At 39.5% G+C, this 17,378-nt stretch overlaps 1 protein-coding gene across 1 annotated transcript; it reads right to left on the bottom strand.

The window, feature by feature from the left end:
• Positions 1 to 1,109: 1,109 nt before the first annotated feature.
• Positions 1,110 to 16,541, bottom strand: st8sia1 (ST8 alpha-N-acetyl-neuraminide alpha-2,8-sialyltransferase 1). Its single transcript, XM_037696070.1, has 5 exons — positions 16,262 to 16,541; positions 14,397 to 14,541; positions 8,592 to 8,701; positions 2,539 to 2,631; positions 1,110 to 2,075 (listed from the first exon to the last, which is right to left on the bottom strand). The coding sequence occupies exons 1-5, from the start codon at positions 16,438 to 16,440 to the stop codon at positions 1,595 to 1,597; spliced, it is 1,008 nt and encodes a 335-aa protein (XP_037551998.1). The 5' UTR covers positions 16,441 to 16,541; the 3' UTR covers positions 1,110 to 1,594.
• Between the last annotated feature and the right edge of the window lie 837 nt (positions 16,542 to 17,378).

Genomic DNA, 17,378 nt, shown 5'->3' on the forward strand with positions numbered 1-17,378 from the left:
GGCTTCCGTCTCAAATGTGTAACCAGAACAAATTCATTACAGTCATGGCAATGTTAGCACAAAAATACACAATGGAGATAGCAACATGTTTGTACCAAGCAGATAAGAATTATTTACAAAGCTGTCATCATGCTGTTTTTTCTTCTTCTTCTTCTTTACATTGGTAACAAAAGCATTAAATCACATCAGCCTCAATACTGGGGAACTCACAAAATGTAAATTCTCCTTCGAATAACGTAAAAAAGGCACTGGACATTGTTCAGCAAAACAAACTGAGTAGATAAGAACATAAAGCAATAACCTGTAAGAGAATATTTGTACCTTTTTACACTCAAATAAGGTTCATCTACAGCAGAACACCTGCAAGTACAAAAAAAAACCATCAGTGTTGTGTTGGCTTTTACAGGAGTAAGATAATTTTCCCTTGTGCAAATAATAAGGCAAACACAAAAAACACTATTTTCTATGTCTAACAAGAAAAAAAAAAAAACGGCACTGAGTAAAATGTCACTTGGTGACATGGAGTCCCTTTTGTCTGTCACTAACTACCTCATCTTATTAGAGTCTCCTCATTTCAGAGCACAAGTACTGTGCTAGACCGTATCAAAGAGTCCACTGTTCCCTTGGCTTGGCACTTGACAAGTACAGCACAGTTACCAAAAAATGACTTCCAGTAGGCTCTCTGAAGAAGTGGCTGTGATATTCACTAAAGAGCATGCTTGTGTCTGAGATGTACCAAAGAGTCAAGTTAGGGATGAGAAAAAAAAAACTGTGTTGTATGTGATTTTTTTTTTCTTTCCACATTTTTGGCAGGAAATATTTTTTGAGTATTTACAGCAACGTTTTCTCTCTTAAAGAACAACTAAAATTCACAAGAAATCTGAAACATCACATTTGACAATAAAAATAAAAAAAACCTTCTACAAAACCAGTGTAATTTTCCCTTCTCAGGAAAGGGTTAAAATGCAACTTGGATACACATTCTAAGGGATAAGGTTCTTAAGATTCAGTTTCTATTAGCTCTTGCTATGAACTAAAGCTCTATTTGGCACCAGAGAATGCCAATCAAGCACACGGATGTAGAAAAAAAGAAGAGAAAAATCCTACCCCCTGCCATTTTTTTGTCTCCTTTCATTTAATTCCTTTCCTATTCAAGCCAGTAAGTATCAGAACACTAGTTCACCAGTCTTCCACTGTTTCCCCTTTGGTCTTTCACTCCCTGTGCCTCCTTTTATCAAAGACACAGATGGGGGTTGGGCCCAAACTGCCAGATAAAAAAAAAAAACACTCCCTAAATCCTTTCACAGCTGATGCTTTAAAGATAACATGTACACACGCAATTTCATGAACATATGCAGACGCATAGCAAACGTTTGGGAATGTATGCATACTTTCCAAGTGTGTCACTGTGTGTTCCGAGGACGACATTCTTATAAAAATCAAAAACTAGTTTGGAGAACAGCAGGAAATCGATAAGAGATACAGCGCAGGGAATACTCAGATAAAACGTATGCTGCTCTGCATCGCAATCTAATTTTCTTCATTGGCCTTCTTGTAACATCATTGAACCTTTATCGCTTCAGTCCTACAGGCACTAACTTTCTCCGCTCTGAGGGGAACAGTGCCTCACCCTCATGCGCAGAGTGCCGGTTTTGTGCAGGTGCCAGAGCTGGACAAACTCCTCAGGCATGGCGTGAAACCATTTATAGGGTAGGATGTTGTCATAGTAATGATGGCTGATGGGTTGCTCGTCCAGGCCAACAGAAAATGGCCAGAAGCCGTAGGTGGTCACTTCGTCGCACAGCCCCAGTGCTAAGCTGACCAGAAACAGCCCAGTTGAGAGGCGCTTAGCATGAATACCGTGGGCTTTCCAGAACTTGCCCACCGATCGTAAGAATTCAGGGTTTGCGAAGAGCATCGTGAGGTTGGAGGAGGTGTCTGACAGTGCGTAATAGGCTCGTAAGGACGGGTCAGTACCAGGCTTCATGGAAAATGCTGGCATGTAAATGTAACTGGAGCCGTAGACTTTCATACTGTCCACAAAAGCTTTCCTGGACCACAGAAGGTTCTGGTATCTGCAAAGCAAAGACAGTTAGGATAAAGTGAGAGTTGCTCTGAAACAATGCATTGCAACAAGAATAAGAATTCACTTTGGAGTCAAATGCTCCAAAACTGGTCTGTAGACCCGTCCATGTAGCCGTTTGGTTTCAGTTCCTTTTTCTGATTTTCTATTTGACTAATACAGATTTTCCTGTAATTTGACTGCTTACTAGAAAGGACAACATTTATAATAACTGTCAACATAAAATATATTTTAAGGTAAAGCTCAACCTCAAAACTAATGATTGATTTTAACATGTTTACATTAGTAAAAGATAAAAAAAAAAAAAAAAAAAGTTGCTCCTGCTGTGTTTTCTCCACACTTTGTGCACTTGCATTGTCTGAACATTATAATTTTTTCTGTCCACTCATCAGATGAGTGTTATTTTTTTTATTATTATTTGAGAGTGTTTGTTAAGGTGATTTAATGTTCATTACCTTTTTTCTATGATGCTGGGGTTGGCAGTGACCAGATGTGTTCTTGTGCCGACATCATCTACATATTCCTTTGTGAGTGGTGGAAGGTTACATCTAAAACAAGAAAATGCACAATATTCACAAACTGATTTGTAAAAATTAGGGGTGCACTGATAAATCAGCTCCAATTTCCTTAATTTTGGGTGACCGGCTGATACTTACATGAGAAACTGATTTTACCGATTTTTTTGTAGATTTAGCAACAATTGTCTAAATTTCATTTATATTTCAAAACACTACCTCATGACCAGTTAAAACAAGTTTGTATTGTTTCTAGGGTATTGTTCAAGGGTATACTTTTCAGTAAAATAAGATTAGAAAACTGAATGTGCATTGTGACCTTATAACACCTGACAGTGTCGCTTATAAAACAAAATCGTTATCGGCCAAAATCGGAATCGGCAGGTCCGATTTTTTTAGAGATCAGTGATCGGACAGAAAACTGCAATCGGTGCACCCCTAGTAAAAACTACTGCAACACTAAAGAAAACAACGATACAAGTGAGGTTTGATTATTAATAGAACTTCAAATTAAAAACAGTGATCATTAACTGGTGCCCCCTGGGCCCACAAATAAAAACTTTTGGTCAATGTTTGGTTGTTTTACCAACCAAACAACAAACTAAACAAACAGTGTCATGCAAGAATAGAGGTTTAAAATGAGCTAATGTAGCATTCTTTCCCACCTGTATGACATTGTTTGAGTCTTAACCAAAAAACAAGTGCTTGTTCACAGCACCTGATCAGGCTCATTGGGTGAAAGACAGAACTTTTTAACAAAATACCTAATCTTTAACAAACAACCAATCAGAGGAAACCAATACAGATGTGCAGCGTTTTTAAAATTGTCTATATTTTCCTAAATTCAGAGCACTAATATTTCTGCATCAATGCAAGATGTAGGATTCAGAATGTGCGTTTCAAAATTCTTCATCCAAAACAGGACATTTACAGGTAGACGTGCTAAAAAAAACTACAGAGATCGCAAAAGTCAGCCTCACAAGTGCAAGTAGCAACCATAGTTAACAGCTCTTCTTATTACCGCAATGCAATACAGAATGCAACATTAGGCACAGAGTTTAGTTATGATGCAGAGACTTTGAAAAGCTTTACTTGAAAGGGTTCATCTATTATTGTGGTTTTGAGAGAAGAGTCTAGAAAGTAGCTGAATCTACACCAGAATAATAAAAATCTACTTAATGCATTGTGTATCTGTTTCTTGTTTTCAGATCAAGGTATAAGGTATCTGATGCTGTGTAGCATGTACACTGATTAACAGAGAATTAAACTTCAAACCTTAAGCAAACAAAAACCTCCACTTTGAGACCTGAATTTAAAAACCTTCAGTTTTAGAGAAAACAAGGGCTGTTGTGTATAGGAAATGTCTGACCTAGAGCAGAAAGCTCTGGTTTCACTTAAGGACACAGTGTAAACATGATGAAAGACCTCATTCTTTTATGTGATGGAAATAACGCTCAGCTGCTACCACACTTAATTTTAGCTCGAGATTTGTAAAACTGACTGTTGTAACATTTTTGTGTTTTCTTACAGTTGATTAGCTGCGGTGGCCATCCTACGTAAGGATGAGTCCAAAGGTGTAGATGCACATCTGATCATTATTTTCTGAGTTTCATTAAAATCTGTCCAGTGGTTCACGAGATATTTTGCTAATGAATGATTACCATAATGACTAATGATGAATGATTACCCTCCACAATGAAAGACCAGAATATTGATGACTCATTCCAGATTTGGGAGTAACCAGTTTAAAAGGAACCTGCATTGTGTTGCACACGAAAATTTTATTTTATTTTTTCACTTATATCGAACGGACTCAGTAAGTTTGAACAGTCAGTCAGGTTTAACTTAACTAATCGATGGGAGCAAGTCAGTTTTTGTTTGGCAACATCCCAGTTCAATTCAGTTTCTTTATATAGTGCCAATCATAACACAGAAGTCATCTCAGGGCACTGAACAGAAACATTCATGTATAAAAAATAATCCCAGCTCAGCAACTACTCCTGCAGGGGATTCCAATAAATTTAGAGCGAAACTAAGTTTCATGATTTCTACAAAATGTCACAAATGTAACTATTTGCAATCTTCCTATTTATTGTTAGTTGGTGCTGTAAATGGTCCTTTTGTGTGAATCAGTATTCATACATTTTTTTGTAGTTACATGAAAAACATCTGCATCTTTTGAAGTAACATTTTGTCCATCAAGCAGTGTAATAAGACGTGACTTGTTATCGGTGAACCTACATAGATAGAAACAAAGATGCCATGAAGTCTGGGTTGAGGCCTTGACCCAGTACATCATCTCTGAATGAGCGTACAAGTGACAAGAAATATTGTAAATACACAAAGGATAAGAATAGTATAAAAGCTTTGTGAAAATCTCTCTGCATGTGAGTGTGTGCGGGGTGTCTTTTTTTAATTCTGATGCTGTTCGGCTGATTAAAATTTTCTGCACCTCTTCAATAAACCCCGATATTTGCAGTCATTAAGAGATTCAGTGTCATCTGGTTATTTAATGAAATATCAAATCTTTGCATGTTGTTTTGGCTACAACACTTTAAATCTAAGGTCTAGCATTTGTTAATGAAATGCTTACTGCCTGCAACCTTTCATGTGATTTTCATTAAGATCGTCATCTGTTAAGAAATTATGGAGTTGTGCTTTTGGCTCTGGCAGCTATATTTTAATATACTGTAATGCTTGTGAACAAGCATTTCTTTGGGATTTGTTCTACTTTGACTGGCATCGCATATCATTAATTGACAATGTGAATCTTGCTTGGAACTATTTTCATAATAGTTTCATTCATTTTGTAAATAAACACGCTCCACTTCGTCTGCTCAGAGTAAAGGGCCGGGATAGCCCCTGGTTTCCTTCTGAGTTAGCTGACCTCTTGCACAGGAGGGACCAGCTTTGGGCAACAGCAAGGCAGACTGGTTCGGACATCCATTGGTTGCAATTTCGTCAGTTACGGAATCGCTGTACGGCTTCCAGTAAATCAGCAAAACGAAACGACTATTTAACTCAGACCACCAGACATCTAAATGATCCTAAGAGCTTCTGGAAAACTTAAATCTCTTGATGGCAGCACTCACTCATCTGACCTACCAACACAATTATTTGTTGACTCTGCTCCTGTGTCAGATAAGTATGAGATGCTAAATTGTTTCCAACATTTTGTAGCCTCCAGTTCCTTGGTTAATACAGTTTCTAATTGTAAATCACCTACTCCACCAACAAGTCAAACCTCAGCAAACCATACATTCTCTTTTTCACTGTTCTGTCAGTGAGGCTACTAAACTGTTAAAAGATCTGGATACTAGAAAATCTGCAGGCCCTGATGACCTCCCTCCTTACTTCTTAAGTCTAGATGCACAAATTATAGCAGAACCAGTGTCATACATTGTCATTCTGTCTATACAACGTAATACTGTCCTGTCCCAGATGCTTGGAAAACAGCTTTTGTGCGGCCATTATTGAAGGGAGGAGACCCCACTATTTTGAACAATTAACGACCAATTTCCAAACTCTGTATTTTAACTAAAGTTTTAGAAAAACTGATAAATACTCAAGTCAAGAAGTATTTGGACTCTTAATATTTTATCTTCTTTCCAATCTGGCTTCAGGAAACAACATGACTGCTTCGCTAAAGGTTTTTAATGATGATGTTGAAGCTTTGGATGCAAAGGATTACTGTGCTGCACTTTACTTAGACCTGTCCAAAACCTTTGATACTGTAGATCATGACATCTTATGCCACAAGCTCTCAGATATTGGTTTCTCAGAAACTCTCAGGTCGGAAACAATGTGTTCAACATAACGGTACTTCACCTAGCTACCCAACGGTCACCAATGGTGTGCCACAAGGCTCAGTTTTAGGTCCCACTCTTTTTACAATTTATATAAATAATGTAGGCAGCACGGTGGCGCAACTGGTAGAGCTGCTGCCTCTCAGCGAGCAGGTCCTTGGTTCAAACCCCAGTCCAGGGGCCTTTCTGTGTGGAGTTTGCATGATCTCTCCGTGCATGCGTGGGTTTTCTCCGGGTACTCCGGTTTCCTCCCACAGACCAAAAACATGCATGTTAGGCTGATTGGTAACTCTAAATTGTCCCTAGGTGTGAGTGAGAGAGTGAATGGTTGTCTCGTTTGTCTCTATGTGGCCCTGTGATGGACTTGCGACCCATCCAGGGTGTACCCCGCCCCTCGCACAGTGATTGCTGGACATGGGCACCGGCGACCCCCGTGACCCAAAATGGAATAAGCGGGTAAAGAAAATGGATGGATGGATAAATAATGTGTCTAAACATTCCTGATGCACCGTTGCATCTCTATGCCGATGACACTGTTGTTTATTGTCGAGCTAAGACAGTTGCCAAGGTTTCCCAGCTTCTACAGTCTGCACTTGACATCATTCAGTCAGACTTATTCCACCTCAAGCTGGTGCTAAATGATGACAAAACCAAAAGGATGTTATTTTCCAACAGAAAGTTGGTACCAGCAACTCTTCCTCCTATCTCATCCATACATGGTGTTCCTATTGAATTTGTAGATTCTTACAAATACTTGGGAATTTTGGTTGATGCACATCTCTCTTTTAAAACACATATTGAAAACTTGATAAAAAAAAAAAAAACTGAAATAAAACTGGGTTTCTTTTTCAGAAATAGATCTTGCTTAACTCTGAATGCCAGAAAACGCCTTGTAACTGCTAACTTACTACCGGCCGTTGACTATGATGACATTATTTACATGAAAGCCCCTGCCAGTTCCTTGCAGATGTTGGATGCTGTCTACCATGGCGCATTAAGTTTTATAACTGGTTGTAACTACCATACCCATCACTGCATCCTGTACTCCTTGGTCAGTTGGTCATCATTATCTACATGTTGGCTCTCACACTGATTCAGTTTCATCTATAAATCCCTTCTGGCCCCTTGCCTTCTTATATCTCCTCCCACATGTCACGCAGTCAGTGCAGTTACAACATGCGCTTTCAGTCCCTCATTTACCTGCATCGTTCCCTCAGTGCGGACTGAACTTGGCAAAAAGGCCTTTTCCTACTCAGCTCCTGCAACCTGGAACACCTTGCAAAAGGAACTGAAGCTGTCCTCCTTGATTTCTTTACGGGGTTTCAAACATTTGATAATGTCGATAGAAAAATCAAGCAGATATGTTCTTTTTTTTTTAGTATTTCACCCAGTTTTATAGCACCCTGATTTATTGTTTTGTACACTACTCTCATTTTAACTGCACTTTTACTGGAGTTTATTGTAATCATTGTTTATGATCTGTCTGGAACAGGTCCCTCTTGCAAATGAGTCCCCGTGGCTCAGTGAGGCTAGCCTGTATAAATAAAGGTTGAATGAATGAATGGAAAAAAAAAAAAATAATTAAAATGTCTATCAGTTGAATAATTACATGTAATTACTTTTTGAAAGTTTCATTAAAAAAATCTGTTCAATGGTTCTTCGGGTATTTTGTTAACAAACAGGCTGGACTTCTTGCTAAAGTTTTAAGCAATGATCTCGCACAATGAGTAGCACTTGGGACTGTGTCTTATGAATGACTCTCAGCTACTAATACACCAAATTTTAGCGTATCTTTAAAATTGACTGACATAGCCATTTTTAGATTTTTAAAAGGTCGGGGTGGCAGCGACCATTTTTAAATTGGGTTCAACAAGAACCCCAATTTTTTTTTTAAGCAATTGTTCAGACTCCATAAATAATAAAAAAAATTGGATGATATGTTTTTTGGTATCACATCAACTCATCCTTTCTTTCTCCCTCTGTTCATATTTTGTTGATTCATTCTTGACCTTTTCGTTCTCTGCTGACCTCACTATGGCCCATTTTTCTGTGCTTCTGTCTCTTGGCTACAGTCAACACCAGCTCCCATTATTGAAGATGGGATTTGGTGGAACTCTCGGGGACAGTCCATTTACAGTTGGAGCGGCAATGTGCAGATTCAGACCCCCAGAAGCCTCTGCCTCTCACCGCATGATAAAGTCGGCTTGGTCAATGTCCCGTCCACACTTGCTGTGCCTCAGGATGCCCCCATTGCCCACCACAGCACACTTCTTTAGGGGCAGCTGCAGAGGGTTGCTCTGAGTGAAGAAAAAAAAAACAGCTTTGTTAGAATTCAAACAAACACAAGTGCCAACTGGTTGCTCAAAATGATGCACAAAAACAAGCATAAAATTCTTCTCGAGTTAGATTCATACATCATGCATCACCTAGTATGGATTAGTGTTAGTTCCTCTAGTGAACTGGGCAACTAAAACACAAACCACAGATATATAAATAAAATAGGCTTCTTAAAAAAAAATGGAGTTGTGCATCTTACGAACCCATTTTCAAAACACGCACAAGTACAACGTCTTCAATACGTATGATGCATGGGTGCTCTGGACGGTTTCTTTGGAAGTCATCTGGACGGACCTAACTTAACTTTGTTGGATTTTCTACCTGGATTATTGAGCATGAATCAGGATAATTTATGTTGTTGTTCTTCACTTTTTACTTTATAATCCAGAGCTATTCATCTAAACTGCTCAGTGGACCATGGTTACAGAAAGCCAGCAGCTCAGGGGCTGGACATTCAGCAATAAAAGTCATTATGTAAATAAACCAAGTATTACAATGATCTGTTACCTTTTAAATTTCTTTATTTTGTTGGATTGAATCATAAATGCCATAACCCCCCCCAACTAAATAAACCCCAATAAAATATATTTTTATGAACTCATTGGTGGGCCGGACTGAAGTCCCCCGCGGGCCACTTCCAGCCCGTGGGCCGCCATCTGAATAGCCCTGTTATAATCCATAACACTGACTGACATATTATGAACAGCCTTTGGTGTGAATCATTGCCTTGTGATCATCTATACTAAAGCTCATTCAGAACAATATTAAAGGCTGTTTGGAAGGACAACACAACTCGAGGCAAAGGGTAAAAATGTCCTTTCTCTTTGCCTCAGCATCATTTGAGCCCGAGGCACGGAGGCATGGAAAGTGAGACGGTGGAAACAATTGTTCTCATTATTCTCCTTGGATTGAGCACGCGTGCAAACACACGCACACACTCCTCTTTGCCTCAGGTTGTTTTAAAACCATTCTTTTAAACAGAGGGGGCTGAGTCAGAGGACAATACCCTGGAAACACCTCATTCAAGAGCGAAAAGGTGCAAATTGATAAAACGTACACATTTCAGATCTTAACTTGTTCTGTTGCACATTCAGCACAACTAGTGGCCATACGCCAAGACCACTATAGCTATTGTGATTGATAAAAAGAAAAAAAAATGCTTGAGTCACATTTAAAAAAAGCAAAACTATCAACTGTTTGACTCTCAGAGCAAGAGTTTGCTGTTTGGTTCACAAAGCCACATGTATACAAGCACTGTTTCAGGCATGGCACTAACCAGCAATTAACTGTCAAAGCCTTAATTGGCACATTCCCTGGCAGATGCCCTGCTTTTGTAGCTGCTGCCAGCTTGGTGTAGCCTGGCTGGTTGTCTGTGTTCAGACCAGCAATCATAGCAGCAGCGGTTCAGGAGGCAGAGTACATTATCTGTCCCACATAATAACCAGTTACCTTGGTTCTACAAAACACTTACCGTATATTAGATGCCTATGGAGGAAGTGGTAGTGCAGAGGTTAGAAGCAAGTCAAAAACAGACACAAGGAGAGACAACCACAAGCTACAGCAGAAGTAAAAAAGTAAGCAATTTTAAAGTTTCCTGTTTCAGGAAGTCCATGAGAAAAAACAAGGCTGATGTCTGAGACTCTACAGGCCTCAGTTATTAAGGTTCATGACCGCAGATAAAGGCTAAGTTCACTAAGTTCGCTAAGTTTTTTGCTCAGATTCAATGTTTCTGTGTGGTCATTCACAGTATCATTGAAATGCACCCTCCATTAAACACCAGTGTGAACCCGGTGCAGTTCTGAGGCGACTCGCATGCCACAGAAGAAAACGTGATTTCACATGCAGCACTCTGTTTAAGGAAGTAAATATGGATCCTACACGTGTAATTCTGAAATCTCTCAATCAGAACTGATTAAATGATTATCTGGCAGGCTTGTTTGATCAAGTGTTCACATTTAATCTGGCCTCTGGATGGCTCCTCCGGCACAGCATTGTTTTTATGGAATGGGAGCGACGTACTGAAGGTAGAAACAAACTCAACTTTCAATTCCATGACAGTAGCATCGACACGGTTCAACACTAATAGTATCATATACTGCTGTAGATTGTCAATCATCCAGGACATGGCAAATTAAAAGAACAAAGACGAAGCAACTGGATGTTTGTTCTGTAGTTGAAGATGTCCAGAGTCCCAAGACTTAATTCAATTCAGTTTATTTATATAGCGCCAAGTCACAACAGGAGCCATCTCAGGGCACTGAACAGAAACATTCACATATATAAAAAGTAATTTAATAACATTATTTATCTGAACATAAATATTATATACCATATTTTTTGGCCTATAAGTTGCAATTTTTTTGCATAATTTGCATGTCCTGTGCATATACACCACATTGACTTATTTACGTTTTTCCCCCCATATTTATAAACCAACTTTTGGCTGAGATATGACCGTTTTCATTCATTCTGACATTGAAAATATTGAACACTACCATTTTCAGCCGCTAGATGGCACTCAAGTAGTATAGCATGCCGTTGTATTATGTAATAGGTAAAAATGGCTATTAATGACACAATCGGCTTGCCATAGGTTGCCAATGTCGTATGCCTGGCGCAACCATCAAATCAGCTTCATTTCTCTGCACCGCCCTGGCGAAATGCAGCTAATTTGACCACTGAAGTGCATTTATTAAGTAAAAGTTCAACTGAGACACACCTTTGCTATAATGCCAAGCAAACAAATAATTGTTTTAGGTGCTTATGTTGTTAAATTTCAAAGGAATGCACAGCATTCCTCCCTCCTGATTTCCTTCCTCTGCGTGCTCCTGGAGCATCGAGGCAGCAAATACTTTTGAAATGCAGCTGATTTGACCATTACAGTGCATTAATTAAATAAAAGTTCAACTGAGACACACAGTTACTATAAAGTCGAGCAAACAAATAATTGTTTTTAGGTGGTTATCTTGTTCAATTTTGAAGAAATGCACAGCGAGTCGTCCCTCTGCTTCTGCAAATTAGCTTTTGAAATTGAGCTGGTTTGACCATTAAAGTGCATTTATTAAAGAAAAGTTAGACTGAGACACACCTTTGCTATAATTTTGAGCAAAAAAAAAAAAGGTGTTAATCTTGCTAAATTCTTGTTAAAGTCCTCCTGTGCACACTCCTGCGGCCACCATTTGGCAGCCCATCAATTTTTGGCACAACACTGGCCCACATTTCCAGGTAGTCAGTGGTGACACGTAAGAAACGAGACACGTCAGCGGTGACACCTAATAGATGTGATTTATACGGCTAAGCAATGTATTAATATATTTTTTCCACTTTATTAGACATTTTTGGACTGATGCGACTTATACGGCGGTGCGACGTTTATGGTGGAAAATACAGTAATACAGTAGTCCCTTGCTACTTCGCGGTTCATTTATCGCGGACTCGCTCTATCACACGAATAAACTACTGAATAAACTACTACTTACTACTTGTACTACTATTCCTACTTCGCGGTTTTTCACTTATCACGGGTCTTAAGGTATGGATCCCCCGTGATAAACGAGGGACTACTGTATACTTAAACTTAAATGAGTATCGTTATTATTAATACTTGGATCGATCCGCACTCACTGACATAAATCACTGAAAGAAGTTGGATAAAATGTGACAAGACCGTTGAGACTGCAGTCACTTTGAAAAACATTGGATAGGTGTCTGATTTAGTACCACATATAAAGACCTGGGTCTAAATTTAAAAACATCAGATTTATATCGTTAAGACCGTCATGAAAACATCCTACATGGGTCACATGGGGTAAAACAAAAAAGGACTTGGGCTGCTTTTGCCTGCCGTAGTCTTGGAAACAGACATAACAAAAATGTTTTTTCAATGGGTCACAAAGAGGAAGAGTAGGAGTTAGAATGATCTTATTTCACAACCAGGTAAAAAGAAGATCATTTCCTTTGGCATGTTATGCAAGCGTGCATTATGCAAAACATAATCCCAGAAAGATGTCAGACTTTTGAACAATGACTGAGCACACAAGTCACAGGCATGTGATCCACAGTTAGTTTTAACAAATTAGTTTGTTACGTTTTCAAGCCAGTTTACTGCAAAATAATTTTCCAGCAACACATTTATTACTTCTATTAATCGATGAGTATGTTTAACTTTAACTGAAGTAATACAACTTATGTTTTCTTTTAGGGAAAGATTAGTTGTGACACACAGTGATTAAATGTTATTCTAAAATTAATCTCAAATTTGTCCTCATCAAGCATCTGGAAACAAGGACCGTCACTATTATTGATATATTACACCACAGGCGGTGGACAAGCAACGTGCCAATTCCAAAAAAAGTCCACTGCTCTTTAATGTATATTAATTACCCAGAATTTATATTAAATCACTCCACCATGTTGCACAATTTATAATATCTGCAGACTTGAGCCTCTCTTTATTCATGTTTTAATTTTGAGGAAATATGAATTCTTCATTTTAAAATAGCTTTTCAAAAGAGATTAAAAACAAAACTAGTTTGATCTTAAAGCCAATGTGTTGTCATACCTTCACACACGAATGTGACGACGCTACTTCCTCCTCACAATCACATTTCTTTTATTTATTCACCCACACCTCCCCCATCCTGCATGAATGAACATGCTCAGCTTTCCCCCTCAAATTAGGGTCAGATATTCCTCACACCATCCAGGATGTTAGACCGCAGATATGCAGCCTCAGAGGCTGAACACAGTCTCAATGATTATGGACTTCTGCTTCTCCTGGTTACACACACAAAAATAATAATCACAGCAGTGACTCTCACCCATGAGTTTCTGGTTGGGCCTCATTATCTAGCACAAACGCTCTCCTCTAGATGCGTCAGCACACTCCCCCCACACAAACCGGCAGAACCTTCTTATCTGATTATAGATGAGGCAAAAATTCCAACAAAGTTCATTAATAAACTATTGCTTAAGTTCATTCATAAATGGGAAGAAAAGAGGTTTTGGTATCTGTTTATATACTTCTATGAAGAGTAAAAGTCAGGGAGTTCCTGTTTCTGTTCAAATGAGAATAAATACAAATGTTTCAACAACACTGTCCTCATCTGATGCTCATTTGTAACAGTCTTATTGCTTGTGGAATCATTACTTGTCTGCAAAAACGATAGAAACTTGAATGAAAAAGTAAAAAAATAAATAAAAGCAGAGTGGGTGTTTGTTGTTCTTCCATGATGAAGACGTTTCCCCACTTTAATCTGCTCTCATCTTCAGCATCGACTCCACTTTCACTCTGTAATCCACTCCCACCCTTTAGCGGATGACTGTCAGCTCCATTGACCCCCACACCCCCCATTATGGATCACCAAAGAAAGCCCACCCTCTCCACAAAGAGTAGAATTGTGCAGAGCGGAAGAGATATGGTTTGACGTCATCTGCTTTAAGTGTCAATCAGGAGTCTTGTGGTGAAGACTGCTAGAAATGTGATTCTTAGAAGGAGGGGGGGGGGGGGGGGGGGGACCACAACACTCAAAGCAAAGAATTTACTTTGGCTTGTTTTGCATGTAAAAAACGATCAAAGCATACAAGCTATAATACAAATCAATTGAATTCCAGTTTTTTTTTAACCATAAAATATTTGCCTTTATGTGACTGTACCTGTACAAAAAGTGAATGTGTCTCGTTGTTGACAGTGTGCCAGTGGTAAAACTCCCCATCGTACCACAAGACTTTCCCCATTGGTGAGTTCTCTTTTGTTACTGCAAACATTTCCTCCGGGTTGCAGCATCCTGTCAGCAACTTCCTGTGCAGAGAGAATAGCACGATAGGTTTCCAGATAGTTGGCCCAAAATACAGAGCAGCATCATTCACTTTCCTTCATTTGTAAATTATTAGGATTCCATTAATAATTAGACATTTAACCATGAGATGTGTGACTTATATTGTGATCAAATCATATCAGACTAAGAATTGCAAACATTTAAACATTCACTGTAAAGATACTGATGGACTGAACAGCCAGCATTTGCAGTTTCTCAATTACCGTAATTTTCGCTGTATAAGTTGCAGTATTTTTGCATAAATTAGCATGCCTGCGACTTATACAGCAAAGCAACGTATTTATGTTTCCCCCCCATATTTATAATCCAATTTTTGGCTGAAATATGACGATTTTATTCATTCTGACATGGAAAATATTGAACACTACCATTTTCAGCCACTAGAGGGCCCTCAACTAATATGGCAAGCCAAGTGTCTCATTAATAGGTAAAAGTGGCTATTAATGAGACACTTGGCTTGCCATACCAGCCACCTTCGTCTCGCTCCGGAACTCCTGGAGCAAACGTCAAATCAGCTGCATTTGCATTAAGTACGGTATTAATCGGAAGAAAAAAAAAGGCCTCTTGAATCGCAAAATGACAGCACACAAAAAAGTTCCACAGACAGGACCCATGAATCCTCCTACAGGCTTGAGGTGTCATTTTCTGTGATTACTGTAACCAGCAGGGACAATAACCACCACTGAATGAGGTTTAAATCAGAATACAGCGCAACTTACACAATGCTTAAAAGGAGGACTTATTAACCATTATAAGTTTTCCTTTGTTGAATGTCAATTTTTAGAAACCTGGCCAATAATTTCCCCCCACAACTTTGTTCAGTTGAATTTGTTTACAGCTGAACTGACTGAAAACAGGTCAACAATGGAGATGGAAAGAATTTTTAAGATAAAATAAGACAATTTTAACGCAGTGATGCGTATTTATGCTCAGATTTGTTGAGTAAAGTATTTAGATAACAATCTTCTTGGTTTTATTCACCTGCTTTGTCTATGTTGAACAAGTACCGTATTTTTCAGACTACTGTATAAGGCACACTTCAAAATCCTTTAATTTTCTCAAAAATCGACAGTGAGCCTTATAATCCGGTGCACCTTATGTATTAATTCTAGCTGTGCTTACTGATCTCAAATTGATTTTATGTGAATGAGTTGAATAAAGTTTAACTTATCTGACTGTTTATAGTTTCGCTTAATGCGCCTTATAATCCGGTGCACCTTATGTATTAATTCTAGCTGTGCTTACTGACCTCAAATCGATTTTTATGTGGTTATTGTGAACGAGTTGAATAAAGTTTAACTTATCTGACTGTTTATAGTTTTGCTTAATGCGCCTTATAATACGGTGCACCTTATAGTCCAAAAAATACGGTACCTGCATTTTACAATTGCATATCCCTATAAATAGAAAACACTACAGTGAACTAATTCAAACTGCACTTTCTGATATAGTTCAGGAAAACCTGTTTTATGTTTGAGTTTACAATAAATAGTTGAGTTCTTGTAGTGGTTCTTTTGTTCTACAGCAGCAGCTTGGAGCACAAAGATTCCTTTGCATTTAAATGACATTAACCTACAAACATCTTACATGCATTGATTTATTTCCCCTTCTTCCAAAAATAAACTAATGCGCCTAAAGCTGACAGACATGTTTAACCTCTAACAGAGAAGGCTTGGGTCGAACCTGTACAAATCGATGCCCGTCTGGTTCTTGTGCCACACTTCCCCCTGCCTCAGCACCTCCTGCACGATGTCTTTGTCGTTCGGCAGTCTGTAGACTGGGAACGCGTAAAACCAGCAGAGCACCAGCACGCACAGGGCGGCCCACACCGACAGCTTGGCTCGGCAGCATCGCGCCAACATCTTTCCCTCCGTCCTGTCCCGTCCAGTCCGAGCGCCTCAGAGCCACCGGTGCGTCCGAACCCCTGGGTGGACCCAAGGCTGCAGGCTCGGCTCAAAGCTGCGAGGAGGTGGAGGATGAATGAGTGGTCCGGCGGTTTGGTTCACGCATCTGTCTGGAAATCAGCTTGTGGGTTGAAGTCTGTCACTGCGGCGGTGCGCTGAGTCGGGCTGTGCGGGAATCCACCGCGCTGCTCCGTGCGCATCACCACCACCATCATCACAGCCTGCTTTCTTCCGACGAACCGGGCGGGCTCCCCGCAAAACCAGCGTCCCCCTGCATCCCAGTCCCACAGGGCTGTCCTCAGCACCCCGACCTCCACCGCTCCTCTCCTCGGGCCTCTGTTGCCCTGCAGGAAGATATGCGGCGCAACTGAACCGGGCCAGTCCAATTCGGTCTCCTTACACCTCCCCCCCTCTTTCTCCTGTCAACACCCCTTCAGTCCAGACAAAGTGCTTCTTGTGGGGATGCGCGACGGAAATAAAAAAAATGAGGCACAGGCAGGGCAACGGAAGATGGCTTTCAAAGTAAAAGCACGCATCCAACACCCAGGACCGTCCACAGAACAAGTCTGGAACCATTAATGTAGAAAATGTTTGAAGATTGAAACTACTCTCTGCTTATCTATCCACACACTAAAAACTTCTGGTTAAAACTGTCTAATTTGTAACCCAGAGCGGGTTCAAATTTATGGGTTATATACTGGCTTAAGTTTTTTTTTGTCCTAGAATTAGGTTAAAATTACTAATTTGTAGAAATAGAGATAATAAAATGTTAAGTTCAAAAGAACCCAAAATCTTGTTTAGTAAATACAACGGTGCTGGCTAGATGGAACTGTTAATAGCATTAATGATCTATTGCCAGCTAATATTAGTCAAAGAACCAACGGAAGTTATCAACA

The sequence above is a fragment of the Nematolebias whitei genome, chromosome 22 (genome assembly GCF_014905685.2).
Source record: "Nematolebias whitei isolate Nwh7 chromosome 22, NemWhi1, whole genome shotgun sequence".
Lineage (NCBI taxonomy): Eukaryota > Metazoa > Chordata > Actinopteri > Cyprinodontiformes > Rivulidae > Nematolebias > Nematolebias whitei.